Source organism: Chelmon rostratus, chromosome 2, assembly GCF_017976325.1.
Source record: "Chelmon rostratus isolate fCheRos1 chromosome 2, fCheRos1.pri, whole genome shotgun sequence".
NCBI lineage: Eukaryota > Metazoa > Chordata > Actinopteri > Chaetodontiformes > Chaetodontidae > Chelmon > Chelmon rostratus.
In genome coordinates, this window is record NC_055659.1 from 22,679,527 (window position 1) to 22,705,671 (window position 26,145).

Sequence of the window (26,145 nt, forward strand, 5' to 3'; positions counted from 1 at the left end):
AAATAAATCAATGACGATAACAAAGATCAGCAAAACTGGTTGAAAATTTACTGAAATAAATGTGAACATGGTAATTATACATCAAGAAACATTATTCACCTGTTTGTTTCAGCTGGCCCAGCCATTAGCAGAAGTATTTGTACATTTTTTTCTGGGGATGTCAAAGTTCCCTGGCAAGAATTGAACTAGGTATATCTCAGAAACTCAGTATGGTCCTATCATCAAATTTTACTGTGCAAAATAACAGCCATTTAAAGTTCTGCAATGGTAATACACGTTACAGTACATTTAACATAACTCCACATGTGCATGTGTGCCACATTGACCTGTTCTGACTTAGCTATTACTACACAGTTGACACAGTACAAATTAAAAGTATAATGATCCTACAGCCACTACTGGACTGTACTATTTGACAAATGAAAGAGGTACAGCAGACTCAAGCTGTCAGGCCTTGACCTCCTCTAGAACTCCACCAGGTACGCACGGGCCTGAGTGAGGCGCTTCAGGCGACTCAGCAAAGCAGCCCTCTTGCTGCCAATGTCGTGATCCTCCTTCAGCAAGAACTCTGAATTCTCCTTGTCCTGAAGCACCTGCAGCATTTCCCTCTGCAGCTGGACAGCAGACTCCTGCAACATCTGATAGCGGATCACCAGGGGGATCTGGTCAGCCAGGCGCTGGCTGGCAATCTGAACAAGGAAAAAACAAAGAAAAATTTAACAGATGTTCTGTTGCTTAAAATGTTCATGAATCATCAAACTAAATAAAAACTTACTTTGTAATACGATTTAAGGTGCAACAACAACTCCTGAAGTGTTGCGTGGTTATCCATTCTGTGCACAGCACCCTTGATTTGCAATGCTGGCATAACAATACGTGGTACGTGGACATTCTGTTTTTCATCCTCATCCTCCTCTTTCTTTCTGTCGCTCAAACTGCTGCTGTAGGTCCTGTCCTGAGAGTAAACAAGCAGCTCCATCTTGAACTGGGTTCTCAGCATGGATTCAGCTGTGGACTCTTTTTCTTGCTTAATGGCTTCGATCTTGGCCTAGAAAATAAGATTCTGGTCAGGTATCAACACTCCCAAAATGACATCATTAAAATTCAGAGAGGCAAAACTACTGACAGTGACTATCTGAATGTCGCTATCAAACTCTTAAAAGACGGCTACCTTGGCTGTTTTCACAAGGTTAGGAAATCCAGTGAAGCTACTCTGGGCCAGCTGTATGAACACCTTCCTTACAGCATCTGGAGGAAACAGAAATAAGACAGGATACAGCAACTTGATCTTCACTCAGCACTGCACATGTGGTTGTATGATTTAGACAATACAGAATGACACACTCAATCTGTCTTATATTCGATCATATACCTCCAATGTCCTTGAGTCTCCTGACAGCTGGTTCTTCCAGCTGTTTGATCTGGTCCTTGACCATAAACTCAAAGGTCTTGTAGTTGATGAAGCCTGGCAGTTCTCTCCCACGGTACCTCTCTTCATACTCCTCCACCTCTCTCTCGATCTTCTTGTTAACTGCGACACAGAAACACATGTTTCACAGCCCTGCTGCTAGACATCTGTAGACCACGTCAAAATGTTGCACTCACAGTTTAGTCCTGAGTGGTCCAGGTGAGCAATCCACTTCCCGAACTCTCTTCTGAGCGTAGCAAAGACGTTGAGCCTCTCTCCACACTTGAGTTCCTCTCCTGTAGTCAGACTGATGGCGTCCTGAGTGAACGCTGTCACTTTCTGCAGCACACATATGGCAGCAGACACAGCTGTTTACATTTATTTAACAAATGTTCAGACATGGTGGTGAGTATTTGTCTTTGTAGCCAGCAGAGGGAGGGAGCTCACATCAATGAGAAACACGAGTTTGTCAGCTGCGTCAGATGGGGGTCCGTTGCCATATCTTTCCAGCTCTGCACGAGTCTGTGCTAGTTTCTCCTCTATCTGCTCTTCCAGTCGAGGCAGAGATTTCTGCAAATCACACAGGGGTTAAAACTTTAGCACCTACAGTCAAAAAAGTAAGGTATGGTGAATTGTTAAGGTACTGCTGTAAGAAGTCACCTCAATGTGATGCACCAGCTCAAGCGTGAGTTTCTCAGCCAGTTTAGGAACAGTGGCATGGCCCTCACTGTAGAGAGTGCTACAGCAAGGAAACAAAGCTGCTGAGTACATGTCATTACATGTACAACTGCATAAATCACCATGACAATAGGAAAGGACTTACTGGAAATGCACATGATCTCTGAAGAAGGCTTTCTCTTTTTCTATTGCTTCAGTAAGAGACACCTTCTCTGTGATCTCCTTCTGACCTCTGCACCTGACGATCATGTAGCCCTTCTTCAGGTGAATGACCTCGTTATGGACAATGTCAACCACTGTCTCTTCTGTGCCTTTGTCCACCAGATCAGGCTTGGTCAAGATACCTGAGAGAGAGAAAGACAAACAGACAGTGAACAAACTCAAAGTCAAGTAACCTGGCCAAGCAGCCCTTTGCTAAAATCAGCTCTATTTACCCAAACTCCTCTCTCCATCTGGATCCACCTCCTGGGCCATCTTCAAAGCCTCTGTGGTTGCTATGTCCACGTTGCATGGAACAACCACCAAGCTGATGGTTTCTTGTTTTGTGATGAACCTCTGGATCAGACTCTTAATCTGAAATTAGCAATTCATATTGTACATCAGGTCATAATTTGTACAATTATCAATTGTGCTTAAGTCAGTTCTATTCACATAATGAAGGAATATTACAGGACAAAAAGTCTATAGCCTTGTTAGCGGCCCCTTCGAGGCTGTAGGCTGCCAGCAGAATGGTCAATACTGTTCCTAATATTTTCAGTTTTAGCAATAAAATACAATGACATAAAGTAGAAGACTAACACGTCCTTCCCAGTGATCCCTGAATGCAGCATGTAAGTACCTGGTGATATCACTTCAATGCATCATGGAAATTATGAGAATTGATATGGCCATTTATAGGAAATCGGTTCCCCACCCCGCCTTATAGTAACTTTCTACAAAAGGAATGTGCCCTGTGACAACTGCTGACAGCATGTTTCAGGACACTGTCCACAAGTACCTGCTCTCCAATGTTCTCTGGCTGTCCTTTCACGGCCACCCTGGCAATGCCGGGCAGGTCAATGAGCGTCAGGTCTGGAACGTCAGGGGAGGCGATCTCCAGACTGATGAGGTCATCACTGATCCCCGCCCCGACCCCGGCCATTTCATCCTGAGCTGGAGAGAGAGGACATGAGGTATGATGATTAAAACAGATGGAAACGCTGACGGCTGAAACCTAAAAAACCTCAGTTGCTCTATTGATACCTGGCTTTTGACAGAGTAAGAACGCCTCATACTATACCTTCTCGAATCATTCTCTCCACATGTACAGGGTCCTCTATCTCTTCCACATAGTTCTGGTAGCTTATCTTTCCATACCAGTTCTCTCCTTCTTTCCTTCTCTTCATCTTCAGTTCGAGAGGACATCTCGTCACAATGCCTGAATTAGAAAAGGGCGAATGATGAGAGGGGCAAATTCCATGAAATCCAGTGTGCTTGGTGAAATGAAGCATGTTGTCTCAGATAACACAGACACCATCCATCCACCTCACCTTCTTATGTATGCAAAGTTAATGTCTCTGTATTCCTCATCACCTGACTTCCTCCTTTGCTCCTATCATAATCACTTCCTCCAGTAGAGGTCGCCACCTCATAATGAATGGAAATATGCACTGACCTACACAGCCATGTTCTGGTGAGGACAGGCTGTTTCCACAGAGAAACTGATCGTAAACACACATTGTTTCATGCATGTCATGTTTGCGGCGAGTGACCTTGCAATAGTGAAGAAAAAAAAATAATATAATTAGTGGTAAACAGTATGGAGCATCTAGCAAGATAAATCCTATTCTCAGCCACTGCATTGGAGGAGACAAAAACGGAGCTAAAAAGGAGAATGAAAACAAGACTCTTAGGAAAGGAAAATAACTTTACAAAGCATTAATGTGTGTTTGTTGCTCCTTGTGATTCTTCTGCTCCATGGCCAACAATGAATGAATGCATATCATCTGATCCTGATGGCATTACTGTTTACTTTTCTAAATATAAATAAACATAGACTATTAGTTATTATAGTTATTATTGGTTTTTAAAGGATTTCATAACAAGGCAAACAGGACACTTGACATTTTTGAACATTTGTGGTTTCAGTCACGCTGTGGAAGTTCATCCATTACTTATGAATCCTTTAAGGAAAACGGAGAACAAAAACACAAACATGTCTAAGTGTTGGGTCCTCTTTTCTCAGTGATCAAGTCAATGTTAATGTCTTACCGCTTCCTCTTGGCAGGGCCACCCCCGACAGCGCCTCCAACACAGAGCTCTTCCCCGAGCTTTGGTCTCCAATCACGGCGATAGCAGGCAGCGCCAAGTCCTTCTCTACACCCAGAGAGCGAAGAGAGTCAATGAGGTCAATGCAGGGACGCACCTTCTCCTCATACTGCTGGTTCAGAGTGTTCATCATGAGCACTTCGTGTCTACTGCAGAAAAGTTGTGTTTAAAACGGAACGAAACCTCTGGATCAAAGCCCTGCTCAGTGAAACTAGGCTCGTCCGTGTGGAGCCCACAGCAGCAGCTGCAGAGTGCGGCACACGGAAGCTGCGCGCAGCCCGGTGATAGAGTTAAGTTTCGTTTCCTCGCCTTTCAGTCCTTTCTCTGTAAACGGGATGAACGCCTCCGGGGCGGATGACAGATCAATCAGGAGAGAAAAAAAACTTCATTTAACTCTTAAAGCTTTGTTTTACATGCCACGTGGTGAGATGGAGTATTTATTCTACACTGATTTACATTTGATTGACAAACCTGCCCGGTCACTCAGCAGTTTCCGCCCACCAGCAACTTAGTTTGTTCAAAACAAGTGCTCTTAATTCATAAAAAGCTTTCTACCTGTAAAAAAAAAGCCTTTAATAAAAGAATCTGCATCTGAACCGTTTTTTTTTTTTTTAGCATTAGCCTGCATGTTTTTCTTTAACTGCCAGCTCCACTTTCCATTCCTATGTCCTCAAATAAAATCCACCTTTCTCAGGTGTTTTCAGACAGAAGCTACCTCCTGTTTCACTGACGAGTCCACTCACTGTGTGTGTCAGCTGGAGGCTTCGAGTCTCCGCATCACACCTGTGCAAGCAGCGCGTCGAGCCGCCACCGACCGGCTGCGACGCAACGAAATCCTGTTGACTGTGCGCAGGTCAGACGTAAGGTGAGCATGGAGAGACATTTCCTCTTCAGCTGCAGAGGAAAGAGGAACATTTAGCGTCAAGGTCAGCGCGTGCATCGGCCTGCACGGTGAAGCTCAAACACGCAAGTGACAGTGGACAATACATTTTTAAGTGGAGGGGCACTTTCACAGTTTTATCTAAACTAACTATTCTACAAGTCCCTATAACTCATACTCAATACTGCTCTCGTTATAATCTTTTGAAACTTTAAAAATTACTAGAATTCAAACTGATATCATAAAGACTCACTTTCTTCCTCTCTTACTTCAATTTCATGAATGGACATATAGTCTTTATTTTAGGATCAATTCATAATGTTTTTAAAGGGTTTTCGGACCCGGTGGTGGAAAGTAACTGTGCATTTACTCAAGTCCTTACTTACATACAACTTTGAGGTACTGTACTTTACTTGAGTACTTTTTTATGCTAAATTCTTCCTTACATCTCACAACCCGGTATCATGATACCGGTTGCACACACTGCATTTTCACTACATGTATTTGACTGCTGTAGTTAGTTTCTTTAAAGATCAACATTTTACAGCCAAAACATATTGTTAGTTTAAGATAAGACTTTATTTACACCACGCTGGGAACTTCACTTGTTACAGCAGCAGAATAAAAAATAAAATAGAGGTCAAAAACAGAACACACACACGCACATACAGAGAAATAAATAACTGAATACACAAATTGAATTTAAATTTTAATCAGGCATTTGAAAGGACAAATTTCCACTTTCTCTGAGCTTTTCCTTTTTCAAATATCATTTATATGACACTTGTGGCATTGCACTGGTAAAACAGTGCATATGGGTCTTCACCAGAAGCCACTGTGGCAGCCCACCGACTCATCAATTTTTATAAATGCTGGTCCAACAATGGAGGCTTCCAGAGCTCCCAAGGGAACACAAGCATCAACTCTAACAGCATAATTTTCCAAGTTTCTGGTGAGAGATCCAATAAGGTGTGCAGAATAACTTCAAGTTAGAGGAAGAAAAGAGTGTTTGCTTATGCTTCTTCAGCTGCCTGCTACCTGCCTGCCTGACGCTTTGTGACTTTCTGGCTTTCTGCTCTCTGTCCTGCTCTGGAGTGGACCTCGGCGTGAATTCATCGGTTGTGAGTACAAAGTCTGGACGCCTCTCCTGCCTGCCGGTTCTCACCTTAAGCTACTGTTGGATTGTGTGATTCTTCTGTTGCACATTTCACTACCACTATTTGAGTTAAAAGACGTTGCTCGTCGTAAACCTCCCTGACTCTGTCTTGGCTCTGGCTTTTGGGTCCTTGCTTGGAAATGCATGACGCTATCTGTAAGAACAGACAGTTGAACGTTCAAGTGATGCTGTGCAAATATTACTTCATCTTCAGGATTTTTCTAGACATTTCTAACCAACAATAGCACCTCAACGTTAGCAATGTGTGAAAACGAATGAAGTCGAAATTATGACCTCTCTGTGTTCCAAACTGCCACCATCATTCGCACTGAACTCATCAGCCAGTTTCACCTTATTTATATTTATTTGCTAACTTGCTTCCTTCACACTATACACACAAGGAATAATATTTTGGATTGTTACCCAATATTATATGAATGCCACGTAAAGTTCTTGAGGGGAAAGTGCTTCAAAAGGCCGCAACAAGACTAGACACACCTCCCTACTGTTTAACCCTCTTAGCATAATGGCCAACAGTGACACTATAGACTGATTTAGAGGATGCCTTTATGGTTTCATGCATGTTTCCATTCAAAATGACCAAATCTAAAATTCAACTACTTAAAAAAAAAACAACTTTATTTTTTTGGGACATAGAATAAAAGTTTGGAAATACTTTATGAAACTTAAGAGAATGACTGAAATCTCAACTATAATCAGACATGGATATGAAATATAATGTAACAAGAGTAAAGAGAAGTAACTATTCTACAAATATATCTTGCTCTGCAGTCGTGTTGAAGTTGTATATGTTCATACTGAAGTCGGTCAGCAGAATACGTGCTTTTGACAGGCGCTTGAGGCGGTTCTGAAGGTGGATTCTCTTGCTTTTAATGCCAGAGTCCTCTTGAAGGAGGAAATCGGTCTTCTCCTTGTCCTGAAGCATCTGCAGCATCTCCCTCTGCAGCTGGACGACAGACTCCTGCAGCATCTGGTAGCGGATCACCAGGGGGATCTGGTCAGCCAGACGCTGGCCGGCAATCTGTGGTTCAGAGAGGAGAAAGTTATGACTGTCATTAGCAGCATCAGTTTTTAATGTGGTGATATATCTCTGCAGGAAAAAGGCATTAAAATGTTTGATTCAGCAATAACCCTCTATGTATTAGCAACAACATTTTTTATTTATAAATGAAACAAAGATTTTATCGTTGTGAGTACACTAACAAGTTACAGCAGTCCTTGAAAATGATAAAACTCAAACTCTTCCCTACCTTTATCCTGCATCTACAATGTGTGTGATTACACGTACTTGGTAGTAAGATTTCAGGTGCTTGATCATCTCTTTCAGGGTGGCCCCAGTGTCATTACTGCTCACAGTGAAGGCAGGCACACGGTCCTTTTCATCTTCCCTCTTCCTCTTCCCTAACTTCTTGCTGTATGTGCTGTCCTGAGTGTAAACTATCGACTCCATCTTAAACTGAGTCCTCAGCATGGACTCTGCTACAGTCTCCTTCTGCTTTTTGATGGCTTCAATCTTCATCTAAAAGACAAACATTTATTAACATGTCAGTAAATATTCATCAGTGCTGATTCGTGTGCATGCAGTCGCAAAGGTAAATGAATGAATGACACCTTGGTTGTTCTGATGAGGTGAGGAAATCCAACAAAGCTGCTCTGTGCCACCTTAAACAGCTCTTTCTTCACAATTTCTACAACAAAACAATACAAAATCGGGCACAGTGTTAACAATGACTCAGATGTGGTACAAATCCAGGCTGCAATCGTCGTAGCATCGTGATAAGACGTGCCTGCCACTTCCTTGAGTTTCAGGACGGCAGGCTCTTCCAGCTGTTTGATCTGCTCCTTCACCATGCCCTCAAATGTCTTGTAGTTGATGAAGCCTGGCAGCTCTCTCCCACGGTACGTCCGTTCGTACTGAGCCACCCCTCTCTCAATGTTCCAGTTGACTGCAGTATTTCAGATTTGAAAATGTGTCAGGTTACAGTTTTGTAGTACAGAAGACAAAGACATCAAAAGTAAAGACCGAGCTGTTGATGCACTTACATGTTACCCCAGAGCGGTCTATGATCTCTTTCCATACCATAAACTCTTTTCTGAGTAAGGAAAAGATATTGAGCTTGTTTCCATATTTGAGGTCCTCCCCTGTGGTGAGGCTGATAGCATCCTGTGTAAACGCTGTCACTCTCTAAAATATAACGGATTCAGATAAAAGAATTAGTTTAAGGTGCAGTATTTTGTAAGTGTAAAAAGTGTCAAGTAAACTCACATCGAGGAGGAAACCGAGTCACTCAGCTGCGTCAGATGGGGGTCCGTTGCCATATCCGTCCAGCTCTGCCTGAGTCTGTATTAGTTTCTTCTCTATCTGCTCTTCCAGTCGAGGCAGAGATTTCTACATGTCGCACAGGGGTCAAACCTTTATCACATGACGTGGGTAAAGTAATCTGTGGTGAACTGTTAAGGTGAAACGTTAAGAAGTGTTCACCTGGATATGATGCACCAGCTCAAGGGTGAGTTTCTCAGCCAGTTTAGGAACCGTGGCGTGGCCTTCATTATAGAGAATCCTCCAGCAAAAAAAAAAAAAGCTGCTGAGTACAGCTGCACAACCTGTCACCCTGCAAATCATTGTTTGCATGATTACCCCAAAACGATGAACTTACTGGAAATGCCCGTGATCTCTGAAGAAGGCTTTCTCCTTTTCTGTTGCTTCAGTAAGAGACACCTTCTCTGTGATCTCCTTCTGACCTCTGCACCTGACGATCATGTAGCCCTTCTTCAGGTGGATGACCTCATTATGGACGATGTCAACCACTGTGTCTTCTGCGCCTTTGTCCACCAGATCAGGCTTGGTCAAGATACCTGAGAGAGAGAGAGAAATTTAACAACATACAGAATGAGTGGACACAGTGTGGCCATGGAAACAGGCCGTCACAGGCAGAGCAGTCTACCCTGGGTGGCCAGGCTGTGTTCACTTTGTCATAACAGTGAGACAGAAGCTCACTTCTTCCCATACTGTGATAACCACACGGATTTGAGAGAGACTCTGAAAAAATAAAAACTACTGTATATATCCTGGGTTCATCCATCTCCCTGATCCTCAGAAACGACTCCGTGTCTGGAGAAACGTCAGCGTGCAATTTTATCTGCAAAATATGTTGAGTGTCGTACAATAAGAGAAACAGGTGTAAATGTTTCTGAATGATGACATCTGTAAAAATGTGTGTGTTTAGCACACATTTGTTGTGGTGTGATCAGTTTGGCTTTTGTCACACAGTGGTGAGGTTTGTCTCGTCTTGGGTTTGTTGTCTTGTCATTTCCTGTTTTATTTTGAAGGTCTAACTCTCCTCTCATTTCAGAGCACTTGCCCTTTCTCATGTGTCACCTGTGTGTCCGCCTGATCACCTGTTGTCTCCACCTGTTCCTGATTACCCTCCACGTGTTAAATTGTCGGCGTGTCCCTTGTCTTGTGCCAGTGTGTCTTTGTCCCTTGGTCGATTCACCCGTGCTTCCCTTGTTCACAGCCACAGAGTTATTGCCTACGTGTCTTTTGATCCTCTTCATGAGTGTTTTTCGTTGTAACTTCTATAGTCTAGCTTTGTTTGTTCTTCTCACTAGTTTAGCCAATTTTCAGTTCTTTGTTAGATTGTGCTTTTGTTTCATTTATAGCTCATAGTAGTGTTTTAGCCTCTGTTTTTTAGGATTGATCTTTTGATCTGTTGTTTTGTTAGTTTAGTCTTTAGATTATTCATAGCCGTTTTGTTTGTTCCTCCGTCGGGAGCAGTTTCTGTTTTTTTTCTCCTTATACATTCATAGTGTTACTTCTTTATCCACCTAGTGGAGCATTTTTTGTTACTTCATTATTTTGTTCATGATAGACCTTGTTAGAATAACCTAGAGTGATTTCATAGCTTTTTTGGTTACACTCTACAAAGAGATCTCTGAACACTGTTAAATAAATCTGTGAATTCTGCTGAACGCTGAGTCCTCATTCCAGTATCGGCCTGACAGTTTTCTTGTGTAAATTGTAATTATTCAGTGATTTGTCATGCAGCTTTGGCTTTGGTTCAGTGACCTTTTAATAAAAAAAAAAAAAAAATCAGCTCTATTTACCCAAACTCCTCTCTCCATCTGGATCCACCTCCTGGGCCATCTTCAAAGCCTCTGTGGTTGCTATGTCCACGTTGCATGGAACAACCACCAAGCTGATGGTTTCTTGTTTTGTGATGAACCTCTGGATCAGTCGCTTTATCTGAAAATGCGAATTTATATTACATCAAGTATAAGCACACAGTTACAAATTGTGTCAAATCCCAACTGTATTTGGGGTTGTTGCAATCAAATTATGAACAAATATATTATAACAAAAGTATTACCACTAGCTGTGCAGCAAGTGTAGGAATATGGCCAAAACTAAACTGCATTTTTATCTGCTTTGACATACACTACAACTGTTAACATGTCTGGTTATCATGTCTGCTGCCGACAGTAGTGACCTAACCCAACGTTACTGCCATGCACAACTGTATAGAGTACCAAGTTTTGAAGGATCTTCTTTTTTTCTCAAACCGTGGTGACTGTGTACTGCCCCACTGTGTGAAAGCATGTCTTGGATCTTACTACACTGTATCAAGTATGTAAGATAAGCAGCTTCCAAGATTCATCACATTAGTATTAGTATCAAAGCAATACAGTGATATATATCTGTGCATGCGGGGGTACACTGCAAACAGGAACTGCTAATAGCTCATTCGTTGTACTTTTAATGGTCCCAACAGATTTCTGCAAAAATTCAAGTGGATTCAAGTTGGAGCACAGATAACTAACTGACTCTATGGCAACAAAGTGCTTATTTTTTCACCATTACTGGCAGAGAGGAGAGTGACAGAGTGGAAAGGGGCTGACATGCAGCAAAGGGCCACATGCTGGAGTGAAAGCCAGGCCGCTGCAGTAAGAACACAGCGGTAACACATGGGGTACACACTCTGGGATACCTGAGCACCCTAACAAGATACAGCAATACTTCCTCTTTACAGAAGTCTCCAGATTATAGGAGTTTCAAAAGTAAAACAGAACTTGGGGGATCACCACAGTCTATAAGTCATCATTTGAGGGCCATGACTGTTAGTACCCGATGTCATGAAAAGCCTGTCCAGCTCAAGATATTTTACACTGGACCAAAGTGGAATGCTGAACAACCACACCTGTTCTCCAATGTTCTCTGGCTGCCCCTTCACCGCCACCCTGGTGATGCCGGGCAGGTCAATGAGCGTCAGGTCTGGAACGTCAGGGGAGGCGATCTCCAGAGTGATGAGGTCATCACTGATCCCCGCCCCGACCCCGGCCATTTCATCCTGAGCTGGAGAGAGAGGACATGATGTGATCTTTAACCTGCCTCAGTGTTTTGTTTTTGAGAGTGACATTTAAGAATAGTGTATACTGTACCTTCTCTAATCTTTTCCTCCACAACTGCAGGGTCTTTCATCTCTTCCTCGTGGTCCTTGTAGCTTAACTTTCCGGACCACTCCTCTCCTTCTTTCTTTCTCTTCATCTTCAGTTCGAGAGGACATCTTGTCACAATGCCTGAAGAAAGTCAAAGTGAAATCCAATGTACAGCTGGATCTCAGATAATTGAAAAATGATCTCTGCAAACCCACGGGGCAAGGACAGTGACTAACTTCTGGCATCGAAAATGATATTTGGCCCTGAAAAATGTTCCACTGACATATAAAACAAAAACAAAAAAAATGATTTCATTTTATTTTGATAGTTTTGGATTTTGATGTGTTTTTCGAGTCATGTTGTTCAGTCTTCCATGCTGGACCACCAGAGGTCTGCTAGATGAAGCGCTAACCTCAGCTAATGTCAGCTATCAGAGCTAAGCTAAATCAAGGCAGCCGCAACCTGGATTTTGATGTGCGGCGAAAATAGGAGTGGCTAGCCTACCTCTGCCTGTGCACTCATTGCACATGACCTGAGTCTTCCATAAAGCTTGGCAGATATATTGCTAAGGCTATAGCAGCTTGTGGGAAGGACAATTGCTACGGGGAGTGTGAAGAAGATTAAGAGCAAGCAAAGTGCCTGCACTGTGAGGGCAATCATCACGCAGGGTCAGCAAAGTGTCCAAAAAGTGAATAAAATCAGAGCAGATACCTTAACAGGGGACAATACCTGTGTTTCCATCTATTGTCAAGTGATTTTTAAGCGAAATTTTGAAATGTCAAAAATGTGAATTACGCGCGTTTCCATAAACTGGTTTGGAGCAAATAAACTAGGCCACGCAAAGTGTAGTTTCATCAGAAGCTGGTGGTAAAAGCTATGTTAAGCATGGCTATAAGAAACAGTGTAGAAGAAGGAGAAGCATGTTGGAAACTGGAAACAAGTCAAGCTGTTAACCACGTGAGAGAAAAAAGAAGAGAGGTCTGCAGCAATTTGTTCACATAGGTAAGTTATAATTATTCTTTCATGTCAGCTGGTAGCCATATTTCCCGCTGCCCAGAGACAGAAATTATGAAGACGAAGACCGTTATGGGAATAGTTGTTTATTTATGTCTCTATTAAAAGAATCACTTTTCTCATCCCCTGCTGAGCGCCCTCTGGTGGTCTCCTCCTGCAGCAGGAGTGTGTGTTCCTCTGTTGGGGGAGCGGCTTGAGGGAGGCTTGAAGGTAGGGGATGGAATACTGTCTTTGCATACTTGCAAAACCTGCCTTAAACTTGCTGGTTTCTACAACTTTAATAACTCCATCTTAAATGATTGGGTGTTAGAATTAATATATATGATTATCTATAATAACAACATATAATATCTATATGCGAGTGTCGCTAATAGGACATTTTGTTGCCCTCATTTTTTTTTTTTGTTTTGAATGTGATTTTACCTGCATTCAGTAGTTTTTAAAGGATTTCATAACAAGACAAACAGGACACTTGACATTTTTGAACATTTGTGGTTTCAGTCACGCTGTGGAAGTTCATCCATTACTTATTTAAGGAAAACGGAGAACAAAAACACAAACATGTCTAAGTGTTGGGTCCTCTTTTCTCAGTGATCAAGTCAATGTTAATGTCTTACCGCTTCCTCTTGGCAGGGCCACCCCCGACAGCGCCTCCAACACAGAGCTCTTCCCCGAGCTTTGGTCGCCAATCACGGCGATAGCAGGCAGCGCCAAGTCCTTCTCTACACCCAGAGAGCGAAGAGAGTCAATGAGGTCAATGCAGGGACGCACCTTCTCCTCATACTGCTGGTTCAGAGTGTTCATCATGAGCACTTCGTGTCTACTGCAGAAAAGTTGTGCTTTAATCGGAACAAAACCTCTGGATCAAAGCCCTGCTCAGTGAAACGAGGCTCGTCCGTGTGGAGCCCACAGCAGCAGCTGCAGAGTGCGGCACACGGAAGCTGCGGGTGGAGCAGAATCTAGTAACAAGAAAAAAAAAAAACAGTTAAGGTTAGTTTCGTTTTCCTATCTTCCGTTTCGTTTCTTGTTAATGGGTGAGATGATGCCATTGACCTCGAGGATGGATTGGCCTGATACTATGCCATCAATAACTGTGCTGTAGACAAAAAATGACTAAACACAAACTGATCTACGACTATCCCATAGTGATTAAAGCGATAATTACTGCAATCAGTGCATTAAGTCCGTATGCCAAGCAGGTGAGACACGTGACTTGCCTCAGGCAGTAGTCACAGAAAGCAAAGGCATCGCACTGCAGCGATGCCACCACAAAAACAAAAAGAAAAAAAAAAAAAAACGGTGGGAAGTTCTCAAAACTTTCTTTAGGTTTCGTTTCGTTGTCTTTCATGTCTTAGGTTATGTTTTCAGAAATAATAAAAGTGTTATCAATGTAATTTCATCAGTAAACCAATTCTTCATGTGATAAATGGTTTAGTTTTGAGGTTTTGTGAATAAATCTACCCACAGTCCAGGGTTACACTCTGTCACCTGGACCTAAATGTCTAAATGATCTCAAACAGCTTTCTGCAACTGTGCAGCAATTTATTTCTGTAGTTCTACATTTCTATGCAACTGGATATCTCTCAATAATAAAAATGATGATGATGAAATCTGAAAAATTCATCATCAACAAAGACATTCAGTTGACTTTAGGATATAAAGATGCTAGTTGGCTGTGCAGTTCCACTGCCACTGACTCCAGTGGGAATTTGACACAAAACCAAAACAACTGCTCCGAATTTTTTTTTAAAGGATGAATGAAATGCAGTCCAAGCACTTTTTTAAAATCACGATGTGTATTCATTTTAAAATTAAATAGTTGTGTTGAGCCCAACTAAAAAAAGGGGTGGGGGGACACTGGACACTCCTTAAGGCAACAAGCCACAAACTGTATTTATCTGACTGTTTTAATGGATATTATGAACTAATTTGACTTTTGGGGGGGATTGTTGCAATGAACAGTGGTGACAGCTGGGCCTGTGTTTCCAGTGTAATGTGTGAAACCAGTGATTAACAATTAGGCTGCGGAATTATTATTTAGTTGTTTTTTAAATACCAGATTATCACATTTATTTAATGTCAACCCCTTTTACTAATGTTTGTTATAATTATTCATTTATTTGCTACTGTTTTCCTGTTATGCTCTCAGTATGACATTGATAAGGTGCCTGAAACGTACTTAATATATAACAATAATAGAAATACGTTTTCCATTTTTTATATTTTGTCTCTTGTAAGAAAACCCCTCATTCAATTGTTCTTGTCTGAACAGCTCCATCTAGTGGAATTAACAAGACACTTCGTGAATATAACTGACTCGTTTGAGTTACCGTGAAGTGCTGTGGGGGTTATGAATGTTGACAATAAGTGTCATGTCAGAAGTGGGATTCGAACCCACGCCTCCAGGGGAGACTGCGACCTGAACGCAGCGCCTTAGACCGCTCGGCCATCCTGACACATTAGCTCTTACATTCTCTCTGTTATAACTCCTTCTAATGGTGACTTTATTCGTCATTTTCCGACTTTCCTTCGATGATGAACATAATATTCACATACGTTGGGTAATTCTTGAGGTGACGACGGTGAGTGACGATTACATCACTTCCTGTCACCGTTATTAAATGTTTTTAAACACATATGGCGTTCACAACATGCTCGTCATGCTGCTTTAACCGACAAGTGGAGAGTGGGAAAAGCCCTTATTACTACATTGTGAAAGAGGCAAAACGACAGGTTAAATAAATGAAAATAAAGGGAAAACAAAAAGGTGTGATTCTGGGAATCAGCATCACAGAGAACCTGTCATGGTCATCTCACATCTCACACTCTGGCTAAGAAAGCTCAGGAACTGTACTGTATTTCTTAAGAAAACTTCAGGAAGCAAACTCCCCATTAGATACAGAAGCATCAGCCTCTTTCCTCAATTCATCCTCCACACTGCACCTGAAAAAAAAGCTTTTCTTGTGTAGCATGAAGGAACCCTGTGTTGTAGAATGAACCATGAATGCCAGACTCCATCTTGATAAAGGTTAGTGGACTTTGATAACCCCAGTGAAAAGAAAATACACTAAAACAAACTAAATATTAGTATACTGAGCATAATAGCGTGTACTTGCATCCAGACCATTAAGTAGCGTAGTTAAAATGAGCTAAATTGGGAGAACTAATTTTGTACTTATTACATTTAGATATTATTCAAGTTGTGCAAAAGTCCATACAAGTCATATTAAGTGTAATTGACTGTGTTAAATGGGACTATTTTAAGAAACTTAATAAACTGCAAATGCACTAGTCATTTTACATTGGCTCATGCTATTCAATTTGAAGTACAACTGAAATACATTTATAATGTAATATAAGTTGGACTTTGAGTGTTCATAAAATCTAACATAAAGTCCAAATGCATTGGGGTACTAGTGTATTTTTACATACTTCTTGAGCTTTTTCAAAATGCTAAATGAAATGTATTTATACAGCACTTTTCTGGTCCTGAAGCCCACTCAAAGTGCTCTTACAACACCAGTCGAGGGCCAGCGATCAAACACCCATTTCTGATAAGCAGACGACTGCTCTATCACCTGAGCCACAGCTGCCCCTTTTAATCTACATGAAGACTAAATTGTATAATAAGTGAGGAGTTAAAGTGTACCGCTAACTTTCTTACATATATTGCACTTATGATATGCATGAAATGTACTGCTGATAGATTGTACATCTGCATTGATATATGCATTCAATGCACATTAATGCCTGCCTGTCCTTGAAATATTGGGCACCTCTCATTGTATGATCCTTTGGGAAATAACGGTCACATCCTATTTTTACTGTGACAGCATGATACAGCATTCTGAACGTTTGATCTTAAGATGATAGAAGCCTGGTTGATAGTCGCAGAACCACATGTCATACTGACAAGAGATTCAATATTAGTATGAGTTTACAAAACCGGGTCATTAATTTTGTAGTTATTTCTATCATCATCAAAGGGGTTGACTTGTTTACATTCCTTGTTACTAATCTGTACACCTAACGCCACCAGTGAATTCTTTCAGTATCACATGTACACAATTAATTAGTATGGATTGCAAGACACCAACTTTTATTTCTTTTACTTTCCAGATACCAATACTGAAAGCACAAGTATCTGCTGATATCAATAGAAATCATATTGTGTTGACTCTTCCAGTCCATCAGATCGTCCTCTGCCGGGGTTGATCCTTGCCAGGATCAGCAGCAGAAAATCTACACAATCTGTGAACCATCACGGAACTCGTAGAAAATCTCATTCATATTAGACCTGCTGCATCTGTCACCAATGCCTCTAAATGCAACTTAAAAATGGAACTGCTCAGTGTGAGATCTTTTGTGAACAAAACCTTCCTTGTTGATGATCCTGTGTGTCAATAAACTTTGCTGCAGTTTACGGATTTGAACATGTGACCAGCAGTCCACAGCAACCCCAAAGCAACTGATAGGCTTAATGGGCAGTTCAAACTGCTAAAATCTACTCAAAAAGGCCGCAGATCCTTATTAAGATGGACTCTCATGTACCCACAGCAGTCCACCTGAACTCCTGCTGGGATGCCAGCCTCATTCTACTGTGCCAACCTTCCCGTCCCTACTGAACCCGTCACTTTTAAACAGCACAGCTGGCATTTCACAGGGGAAGGAGAGCAGTGCAGACTAAATACACTTTAATGCCTCCCACCTGGAGAACAAGGATGGGTGGCAGATGCAGACATAACAGGGACCATTAACATAATAAGCGAGGACTATGTTCTGTAATACAGTAGGTCTGAATGCACCATAGCAGATACTCTGTTGTTTTTGGTATGATAGTGAATGTGATGTAGTACATGCATAGCATACAATCTCTGCCAGACCAGCATAACATCTGTTAGAAGGTCACTGTAACGTCTCTTATTTAGTCAGTGGAACTTTTATCAGTGCTAAAGCAACTTTTTTTTTTTAAATATAAGATGTTAAATGTTTCCTCTTTCAGTTCAGGTCTTGCTTTGCTCTCATTGCCAAGTTGTATTTTTGATGGCAAGATTTCAAGTCAGTGTTGTGCTTCCATGTAAGAGGACTGACAGAGTCCAAGCCTACAGAAACAAACATTTTTGTTTTAGAATGCAAAGAGCAGCATATAAATGATACAATTTACCCAAAGGAGCAGAAGAAGGTCATACAGCCGTGTCAAATAAATCACAAGTTGTTAAATCTGTCGATCAAAGTAGGTCGTTATTGTTCTATCACACATGCTATTATTATTTGTTTTTATGTTAAGCACTTTCTGTTGTTTTTCGTGCTATATAAATCAAGTTAATTGTTATTATTATTGTTATTATTATGTTATCATATCAATCATATCATATCATATCAATATTATTTTTATTTAACATTTAGCATTTTAGATATTGTAAATTTGAATAAAACAAGAACACACATTAGTTACAGCCAAACTATGCATATAATATATATTGGAGATACAAAAATACTGATTTCGGCATCGACGTAGACTTAAGACTACGAAGAAATATCGGGAGATATTTATCTAGGTTTATACGTGTGTGAAGTTTAAGAATTATGAAGTCATGTTGACGTTTTGGGGAGTTAGTAGCGATGAACAGTGTTGACAGCTGGGCCTGTGTCTCCAGTGTAGTGTGTGAAGCCAGTGATTTTGCAGCAGGTAGGGGGAATCATTGAAAGCGTAATCGCGTGGCAATACTGAAGCGCTGCGTCTCTGCTTTTCTGGTTTCTCTCGCCGATCGCCTGGTGGGAGCTAGAAGAAGTCGATGCCGGGAAGGGAACGCTCGGTGAGCTCATGGTCCTGCTGCCGCCGCGATAGACAGCGGGTGAATGAAGAAGAGGTATGAATGGATTACTGAGCTCATGAAGACGACTGTCCCAGTCATATTGTTTGCCGAGTACAGGTTGAAAAAGAAGCGACTTGTCAGAAGTGGGATTCGAACCCACGCCTCCAGGGGAGACTGCGACCTGAACGCAGCGCCTTAGACCGCTCGGCCATCCTGACAGAGACGATAGCATTTCCATTTTTGCCTTTTTTGTACCTACTGCATTGTGATTCCTATTTATTTTTTTTTTATTCATATACTTATCTATGGGATTTAGGTGTTGCATCACTTCTCTCAAAATTGGGTCCCATCGAGATTCTTGAATCACTGCATCAAAGTGATAACAATCAACTTCCACCATGGCACAACTGTAACATCGGTAACATCACATGCGATGGCATCGATTCCTATCACTCCTATCACAAGTAGAGAGTGGGAAAAGCCAAAATTATTCAATTGCTGCAAAAGATGATTTAAAGTAAATAGGTCCAAAATGCTGCCACATAGAAACACATGGTTGCGTATGTGTGACAGATGAACAGGTACCATGTATGTAACTTCAGGTAGGGGCCGATGCTAATTACCACTACATTATAGCGCAGGTGTTGCTCCAGTGACCTTCATGTCAGAAGTGGGATATGACTCATGCCTCCAAAGAAGACTTCAATTTGTCTGCGATCAGGCTTGTCTACAAACTGGTCAGGAGGGCTGGTTCTGTCCTGGACTGCCCTCTGGATACCACTGACAATGTAGTTGAGAGGAGGATGTTAGCCAAACTGAACTCTATCATTGACAACCATTGTCACCCCCTGCATGACAAAGTAGGGGCCCTCAGCAGCTCCTTCAGCAACAGACTGCTGCATCCACTCTGCACGATAGAACGCATCCGCAGGACAACTCCAGCATTGCTTAATGTAGCACTGGGTCCATATTCAGACTGCTTTTGGCACTGATGTGTGATTTATCGAATGCTGTAGTCACTTTATCCACACCCACCATGTGCAATTTCTACCCATCTCTATTTCTGTTGCTATTTTTTTTTCCCAACTGCTATTACCTGCTGCCTGTAATACCGGAATTTTCCCGGCTGGGGATTAATAAAGCCTTCTTTTATATGTAAATTTAATTATGTGCTTTTGCTCCCCCTTGTGATTTTGCAGAGGAAGTAGCAAAAAGACTACCCATGTTGATGGCCAAAAACAATACAAGTTGTAATGTAATCCTTACTTACAAATAACTACATGAATGTGCAAGATATTTTTCACTACATAACTTCTCATCTTACATTTCATCAACAAGCAAATGTGGTCTTCCACCATCAGCAATAAGAAGACTGCATCAATGATGCAAATACAAAGTTGACTCAGTCCCAACCTTCAGTCCAGTAAAGCATCATTTTTTTTTCCTGAAAACCTTTAACCAATGCTTTTCACTCAGTGAATAAATTCTAAACTAGTATCATTTTCATCATATATAGCGAATTGCCATCATCAGTTCCTTGTCAGCCTGGAAACCTGTTAATTATTCCAAATAAGGTGAAGTAATGGAAAGATAGCCATCTAAAAATCCTCTAGTTTGGTATATAAAACAAACAAGACAGATGTGGAGAAGTCAACTTTATTCAAAAATACATACAAAAAGTATTCCAAGACCAAAAAAACAACAACAACAACAATCATTTAAAAGTGGTTCACTTAATTTATTTCAACCAGGATCTCTACACGTTCATTCACCATTCTCTGAAGGGCTCCCCTGATTGTTGTCATCATTGTCTGATTTCTCATCATCTAGGAAAGATAAAAATGATGAGCAAGGCATACTATATATATATATATATATATATATATATATTGAACAACATAGAGATCAACAGCTACTGAGAATAGATAACATTGAAAAGCACAAACACTGCAAAAAATGGCATCAAAAAATGTCAATGTTTACTCACTCTCAAGTGTCTGCTGTAGCTCCTGTATGGTACTGAGTAGCACGTGGAACTGCTTCTTCCTCAACTCCAACTGCGTGGGACAAAAGGGAGAGTTTTAAAAAAGTGTATAAAAATAAAAGATTGAAGATATTCCAGATTAGAATAGCAGAGATATTAAGTGTATTTGTACCTTTGCATCTACATTCTCCTTGATGTGTGACAGCTGCTGGAGTTCTTTGTCAAGCGCCTCCAACTGTCTGTAAGTGATCAAGTTAAAAATTAAGTACAAAATCTGATTGACCCAAAAGCCAAAACTGTTCTTACACGTGTAGCAGAAGCACTTAATACCTAATGAAACACATGAGAGGATGACTTACTTCAGTGTTTCATGTCGGTCTGGGTGTTGCTGGATAACCTTTGCTAAAGCATCGTACTCTGGAAGGAAAGAAAAAAAAAGTGAGACAAGCAGAAATTCAATTTCTTCTAAAATGATTGACGACTTCAGTAGAGAAATCAATTTAATTTGGCCATTTTCCATTTTGAAATGCATTTTCTATTCCTCTGCCAAAAAACCTTGATGACTAAAGGACACATCTTCTAATATTAAACCATGACAACAATTTAACATTATTTAAAGTACTGAGAAATCTGATCCAATTAATACGTTTTTGATTAATTCATCTTTTTTTAGTTAATAAAACGTGGTATTGGTTTTTCTTCAAAATGGTGGTACTACACCTCCAATATTGCCTTTGGGCTTTCTCATTTTCAATAGAAAAACACAAGGAGCACATTTCTCCTGAAAAGAATTGGCTAAATTGATCTGAGGCACTGAAAACATTCTTACCTTGGCGATTTTTTCGTATTCTCTTTGCCCTCTGAATTTCTTTTTTGCATTCTGCTATCTTCTCGTGTGCAGACGTGATGTTTTGTTCTGCAACATGGAGTTGAGGTTACTTAACACTTTTGTAACATATCAAAGTATCAAGTATCAAATGTAAGGACATACTTCTGTGGTGTAAATGAATGGACAGACGATGAGTTTTCAACAACAACAACAAAGTTTCCTACCTATATTAGTGTAGATTTTCTCATAATTCTCCATTTCCCGAAGGTTCATGTCATAAACCATCAACGTCTTCCCCATGGAGAATTCACACTGGGCGAGTGTGCCCAACATCCTGTGATACTGCGTGAACCTGAACAAAAAAATACAAGACGGTTTGTGTCTCAGGGCAAGTTCTGCACGACGCTTGCTTAGAAACTCTTGGTGGCAAAGTCTACGGCTGGGGTCGATATAACTCACTTACCCTTCCTCCGGGGTCCCCTGAGGCGAGTTGCACCATTTGGTGAAACTCTTTAAAAGTACATTAATCCGGCGGTCATCACCGGCTCCATCCCCGTCAATTAGAAGACGTTTCCGAATAACTTCATCTAAAACAGTGTCGAAATGAGGAATTAAACAGCATTTCAGATACTGCAGGGAAATTGCCGCGGAGCTAACTGTTAGCTAGCTAATGGCTACTGTACATTAGCTATTTTGAAAGTGAGCTGCTGCTACGTGTAAAATTGGTTCATTTTTGGCAGCACGACCTGGTACATATAGATACATTAAGGGCTGCGGCACACATTTCTACCCGCAGCTTTTACCACAAAGTCGAAATCAATGAATTAAAAAGTTACTTACCATCTGTAACAGCGCCCATGTCCGTAGGTAGCTGGATTAACTTTATTGAACAACAGGAAGTGAACAAAGCAGCTCGTCCCGCCTCTCAGGACAGACGACGGTGATTGGCAACAGCAAGCACGGTTAGAGTTTTCAAGGGAAAAAAGCTTTATTCAAGAAGCGTTCAAAATTGCAGTTGAATTTTGTAATACGACAGCAGCAACTGAATACACAACTTATTAGAAGATTCAAGGGCAGAAAAAAAAGGTAAAAGACATACACGTGGACAACAAGGCACAGATGAAACAATGTTTAATATAGGCAACGCATCAAAATAATAGCAACAGAGACATGAAGCAATATTTCTTGGTATTTTCGTTGAATATTTTGATAGGGACTTGAAAATTTAGTTCAGTCTTATTAATTAAGTAAGTCACTTTGTGACACAGTTTATGAGTCTTATTCTCTTATCCTCCCATTCAAAAACATGGATGTATGTATGTATGTAACAGGGATACAGTATGAGTTAAAAAAAAAGAAAAAATAAATAAAAATCAGCATCTGCACTAACACAAAACGTAGGCTACATTGTGGAGGACCTAAGGAAAACGTTTTGTTCAGCAGAGACTGTATTTGTGATAAACTTAAAGTGAGTATCTTTCACTTTCAAATTAAACAGCAGGGCAATAATTTAGCCAATTCAAATGTTACAAGTCCTGATTGCAGTTCTACAATGAACAAGTAACCCCTGAGAATTCTACAAAATAACACTTGTGACCCACAGCAATTTAAAATCTTTCAAGTACATTTTTCACAGGACAAATTTTGTGTATCACTACACCTCACTAATTTTCCAAGTTTTATGCCATCGATGGTGGAGAAGCTGCTTTAACTCATCAGTGTGCGTGCATCCTGGCGCAGTGACGTCTCTGTCCCAGAATGCAGTCTGGTAAACAGACATGGAAGCACCAGGTGAAGACCTCCACAGAGGCTGAGCACTGCACTCGCTCTTTCCCACCGTCTTCTGTCTCCTTCGCCCAGTGCATCCAGTTGATATACATCTGCCTGGTGTCAAGTTTACGTCTACAGCATCAGGAGCCTTGGTAAGAGTGAAGTTGTTGTCGATCCGTGACGACTGCTAATGACTTCTGCTGTGCTGTCAGGCTCCTGCCAGCTTCTTCGCTAACGCTAGTCATGGCTGGCTACAGGCTTTAGCTAGCAGGCTAATGTAGCCGCCACTGCTCTCTAGTAACGGTTGTACCAGTCACAGCCCCACACTGGATGGAGCCTGTTTTCACAACATAACTCCGGATAGGCATTATGTCTTTCCCATATCGTATTTCAGATTAACGCTTACTTTGTCTGTTGTGTTTTCTGAAAAAGAAAAAGAAATGTTAATGTACGTTAGTGTGTAAGTAGTACAGGCACGAGCAGCCAACTAACGTTGAACTGCTGGCTTTGGATGGTCTCTGCTAGCTACTGATAGCTAGCTAACTGGGTTTTCCTGCCAAGTTGTGCACCCACTTGTCGATGACAAGTGCTTCGTTTATAAAGAATTTCCATAGTGTCATCTTTTGCCTGTCATCATGACCTTTGACATTCTGTCTTCGGAGAGGCCAAACCATGATTTTTTTCAGCCTAAAATACGAGTACAGACACGATTAAATTACAAGATAGCAAGCTGTTTGGAAGAACAATGTGACAGTGTGTACAAAACATTCATTCTGACATCCTAGATATAGTCAGTGCATGCAGAAATGTATAAGGGCTGGGTGACAGTTCAGTATGACCCTTTGTTGACTTTCAGTGGAATCATGTCGTGATAGAAGGTCACCTCATTGTCTAGCTGTACAAAATTCTGTCATTCAAATTCCTCGTTACAAGCACTTTCTCAAGGCGTTTTGTTTGATTTAATCAGTAAACAGCAGGCCAGAGGTCATGGCATTGAATATCAGTTGAGTATTTGATGTGTTTTCTCCATATATTTGCTATATTATAATATAGTGTATTAAGATTGTAAAAGCATTTGCAACAGTTCATAATATTGTGACACTGATTTCAACAATATCACCCGTCTCTTATTAAAAGAAAGGATATGCCGGACTCAACTCAGCCATTGTCTTTATCTGTACGACTACAGAACAGCCACTATTTAACAACAATTTTAAAAGCTTCGTGTATGTATAAAGTTTTTTGTTATTGCCTTCTGAATTGTCAAATGTCAATGTCATTGCTAACTCTCCTGTGGGCCATGCTGTTTGTAAGTATTTGGATGGTGACATATATTTGTCAACAACAAATGTTGCCAAGTGACAGAGTGACTATTATGTTAAAGTTCTGAGTTTTGGCCCCAAGGTTGTTTGATGATGTTCATATCAGTATTGTGTGAAGACCTGTGCAACTGTAGCCTGTCTGCTGTCACATAGGTCTGTTAGTTACCATTTGGGTCATAATGCAACCTCAGGGTAGTCAGAATGAGCTATGACTGTGCAGGATTTTTGACCAATGAGAAAGGTAGAGGTGGACCTGAGAATGTGTGGTTGATTAAGCATGATTACTCTTTAGTGGAAGTAGAGGAAATGTCAGACCTTTCCCCCGATTTATAACAATTAAATTAAAAGCTCAGTGCTCGAGTTTACTTTTGAGGATTTTGATCTATACTTCTCGAGCTTCTCTGAGAGGAAAGATATTTGGCTGAGGCAAGATATACTGATAGACAGTTGCAGTTTTTGTATGCCATAATATATAATTAAATAAATAAATCTTACTTATTGCATATTTTTACATTTACATTTTTTACATTAAAAAATTCCTTACTCAGATGCACAGCACCATAGGTAGTGATAGCTATTCAGAATTCATCTTAGGTTTGCCAGGGCTAGGGCCTTGATATTGGGCATGCTGGCTCAATCTCATGTCTTACTAGCACACCTGCATGGAACAGAGCCATCTTTATTGTTATTAGTAACACCTGAGCTTTACCCCTGCAACAATATAACAAAGCAAAGTGTCTGCTGTCTATAGCTGGTTGGTTGTGTTCACACATTGAAAATGTTTCCTACCTTAGATTTAAGAAATGCAGCTGAGTTTAAAGTTAGTTAATTTGTTCCTGGGCTTTAATTTGCAACAGCAAAGGCTTTTGACAAATACCGTTTCATTTGTTATGCAAATATCAACAAATTGAAAGTAAGTTGTAGTGATTCGTACACAGCAGTAATCATTTATCGCTTTGTGTTTTCCTTAAAGTAATTTTCTACTTCTATGAATACATGTGTATGCATCAGTTAAGACATCAACAACAATGATAACCTGGTATGGTCTCAGTCTTTAACAGGGATTACTGTGGGGCTGGAGAGGCTGGTTAGGGATGGTACTTAATGGATTGGATTTCTGCACTGGAGTGGAGGACTCCATGACGAGGCCCAGGCAGTACAATGTTGCCCTCCAGATATAGACTTATGATTCCATATTCACTTAAGTCTTTCAAAAAACAGCAAAACAAAGAACCTGCTACTGACTTGTCTTCTCTCAATATTTGTCTATGTGTGCATGGGCTCGTGGGTGTCTCCAGACTTCCTCTCCAGTGTGTGTGGCAGCCCGTGATCACCCAAACTGATGAGGATCGGCTGATTGAGTTAAAAATAAATTCCTTTTTTCTTATTTTGCCAAGGTAAGATCTCACTGCTACTCATTGCACACTATTGATAGTTACTGGTTTTTTTTATAGCTGTAGAATAATCATAAGTAGTTGTATAATGCTTACAGATGCTTACAGTTGTGATTTACTTAGAGACACA

The 26,145-nt window shown here is 40.8% G+C and overlaps 4 protein-coding genes and 2 non-coding genes across 6 annotated transcripts in view; 1 reads left to right on the forward strand and 5 right to left on the reverse strand.

The window, feature by feature from the left end:
* Nucleotides 1–34: 34 nt before the first annotated feature.
* Nucleotides 35–4,662, reverse strand: LOC121619481 (interferon-induced GTP-binding protein Mx). Its single transcript, XM_041955224.1, has 12 exons — nt 4,337–4,662; nt 3,366–3,503; nt 3,084–3,238; nt 2,521–2,659; nt 2,232–2,430; nt 2,069–2,147; nt 1,856–1,978; nt 1,606–1,747; nt 1,373–1,531; nt 1,172–1,248; nt 776–1,048; nt 35–689 (listed from the first exon to the last, which is right to left on the reverse strand). The coding sequence occupies exons 1-12, from the start codon at nt 4,524–4,526 to the stop codon at nt 465–467; spliced, it is 1,899 nt and encodes a 632-aa protein (XP_041811158.1). The 5' UTR covers nt 4,527–4,662; the 3' UTR covers nt 35–464.
* A 1,174-nt stretch (nt 4,663–5,836) lies between these two features.
* LOC121619470 (interferon-induced GTP-binding protein Mx-like) lies at nt 5,837–13,849 on the reverse strand. Its single transcript, XM_041955213.1, is given in 12 exon segments — nt 5,837–7,471; nt 7,739–7,969; nt 8,062–8,138; nt 8,238–8,396; nt 8,494–8,635; nt 8,717–8,839; nt 8,933–9,011; nt 9,108–9,306; nt 10,558–10,696; nt 11,649–11,803; nt 11,890–12,027; nt 13,518–13,849. Coding segments are annotated over 12 exon segments (1,911 nt in total). The 5' UTR covers nt 13,708–13,849; the 3' UTR covers nt 5,837–7,192.
* A 1,424-nt stretch (nt 13,850–15,273) lies between these two features.
* On the reverse strand, nt 15,274–15,356 carry trnal-cag. The gene has a single exon. It is a non-coding gene; the product is annotated as a tRNA-Leu (tRNA).
* Nucleotides 15,357–18,851: 3,495 nt separating this feature from the next.
* On the reverse strand, nt 18,852–18,934 carry trnal-cag. The gene has a single exon. It is a non-coding gene; the product is annotated as a tRNA-Leu (tRNA).
* Nucleotides 18,935–20,358: 1,424 nt separating this feature from the next.
* Nucleotides 20,359–22,473, reverse strand: thoc7 (THO complex 7). Its single transcript, XM_041955394.1, has 8 exons — nt 22,370–22,473; nt 21,993–22,116; nt 21,754–21,881; nt 21,530–21,616; nt 21,060–21,117; nt 20,873–20,939; nt 20,704–20,773; nt 20,359–20,542 (listed from the first exon to the last, which is right to left on the reverse strand). The coding sequence occupies exons 1-8, from the start codon at nt 22,386–22,388 to the stop codon at nt 20,481–20,483; spliced, it is 615 nt and encodes a 204-aa protein (XP_041811328.1). The 5' UTR covers nt 22,389–22,473; the 3' UTR covers nt 20,359–20,480.
* Nucleotides 22,474–23,308: 835 nt separating this feature from the next.
* The window catches only part of LOC121619433 (ataxin-7), a 30,018-nt gene continuing 27,181 nt past the window's right edge, over nt 23,309–26,145 (forward strand). The window contains exons 1-2 of the mRNA XM_041955159.1: nt 23,309–23,451; nt 25,920–26,018. The gene's annotated coding sequence lies outside the window, so the exon portion shown is untranslated. The remainder of the gene's footprint in view (nt 23,452–25,919; nt 26,019–26,145) is intronic.

Excerpts from the sequence above, each read along its gene's own strand:
- LOC121619481 (XM_041955224.1), bottom strand. The coding sequence starts at position 4,526 with ATGATGAACACTCTGAACCAGCAGTATGAGGAGAAGGTGCGTCCCTGC. Across the intron at positions 3,504-4,336 it reads GGCCCTGCCAAGAGGAAGCG|GCATTGTGACGAGATGTCCT; the intron begins GTAAGACATTAA and ends TTTCTAATTCAG. Across the intron at positions 2,660-3,083 it reads CAGAGAACATTGGAGAGCAG|ATTAAGAGTCTGATCCAGAG; the intron begins GTACTTGTGGAC and ends TGCTAATTTCAG.
- thoc7 (XM_041955394.1), bottom strand. Across the intron at positions 20,940-21,059 it reads GACCGACATGAAACACTGAA|ACAGTTGGAGGCGCTTGACA; the intron begins GTAAGTCATCCT and ends GATCACTTACAG. Across the intron at positions 20,543-20,703 it reads GCTACAGCAGACACTTGAGA|ATGATGAGAAATCAGACAAT; the intron begins GTGAGTAAACAT and ends TATCTTTCCTAG.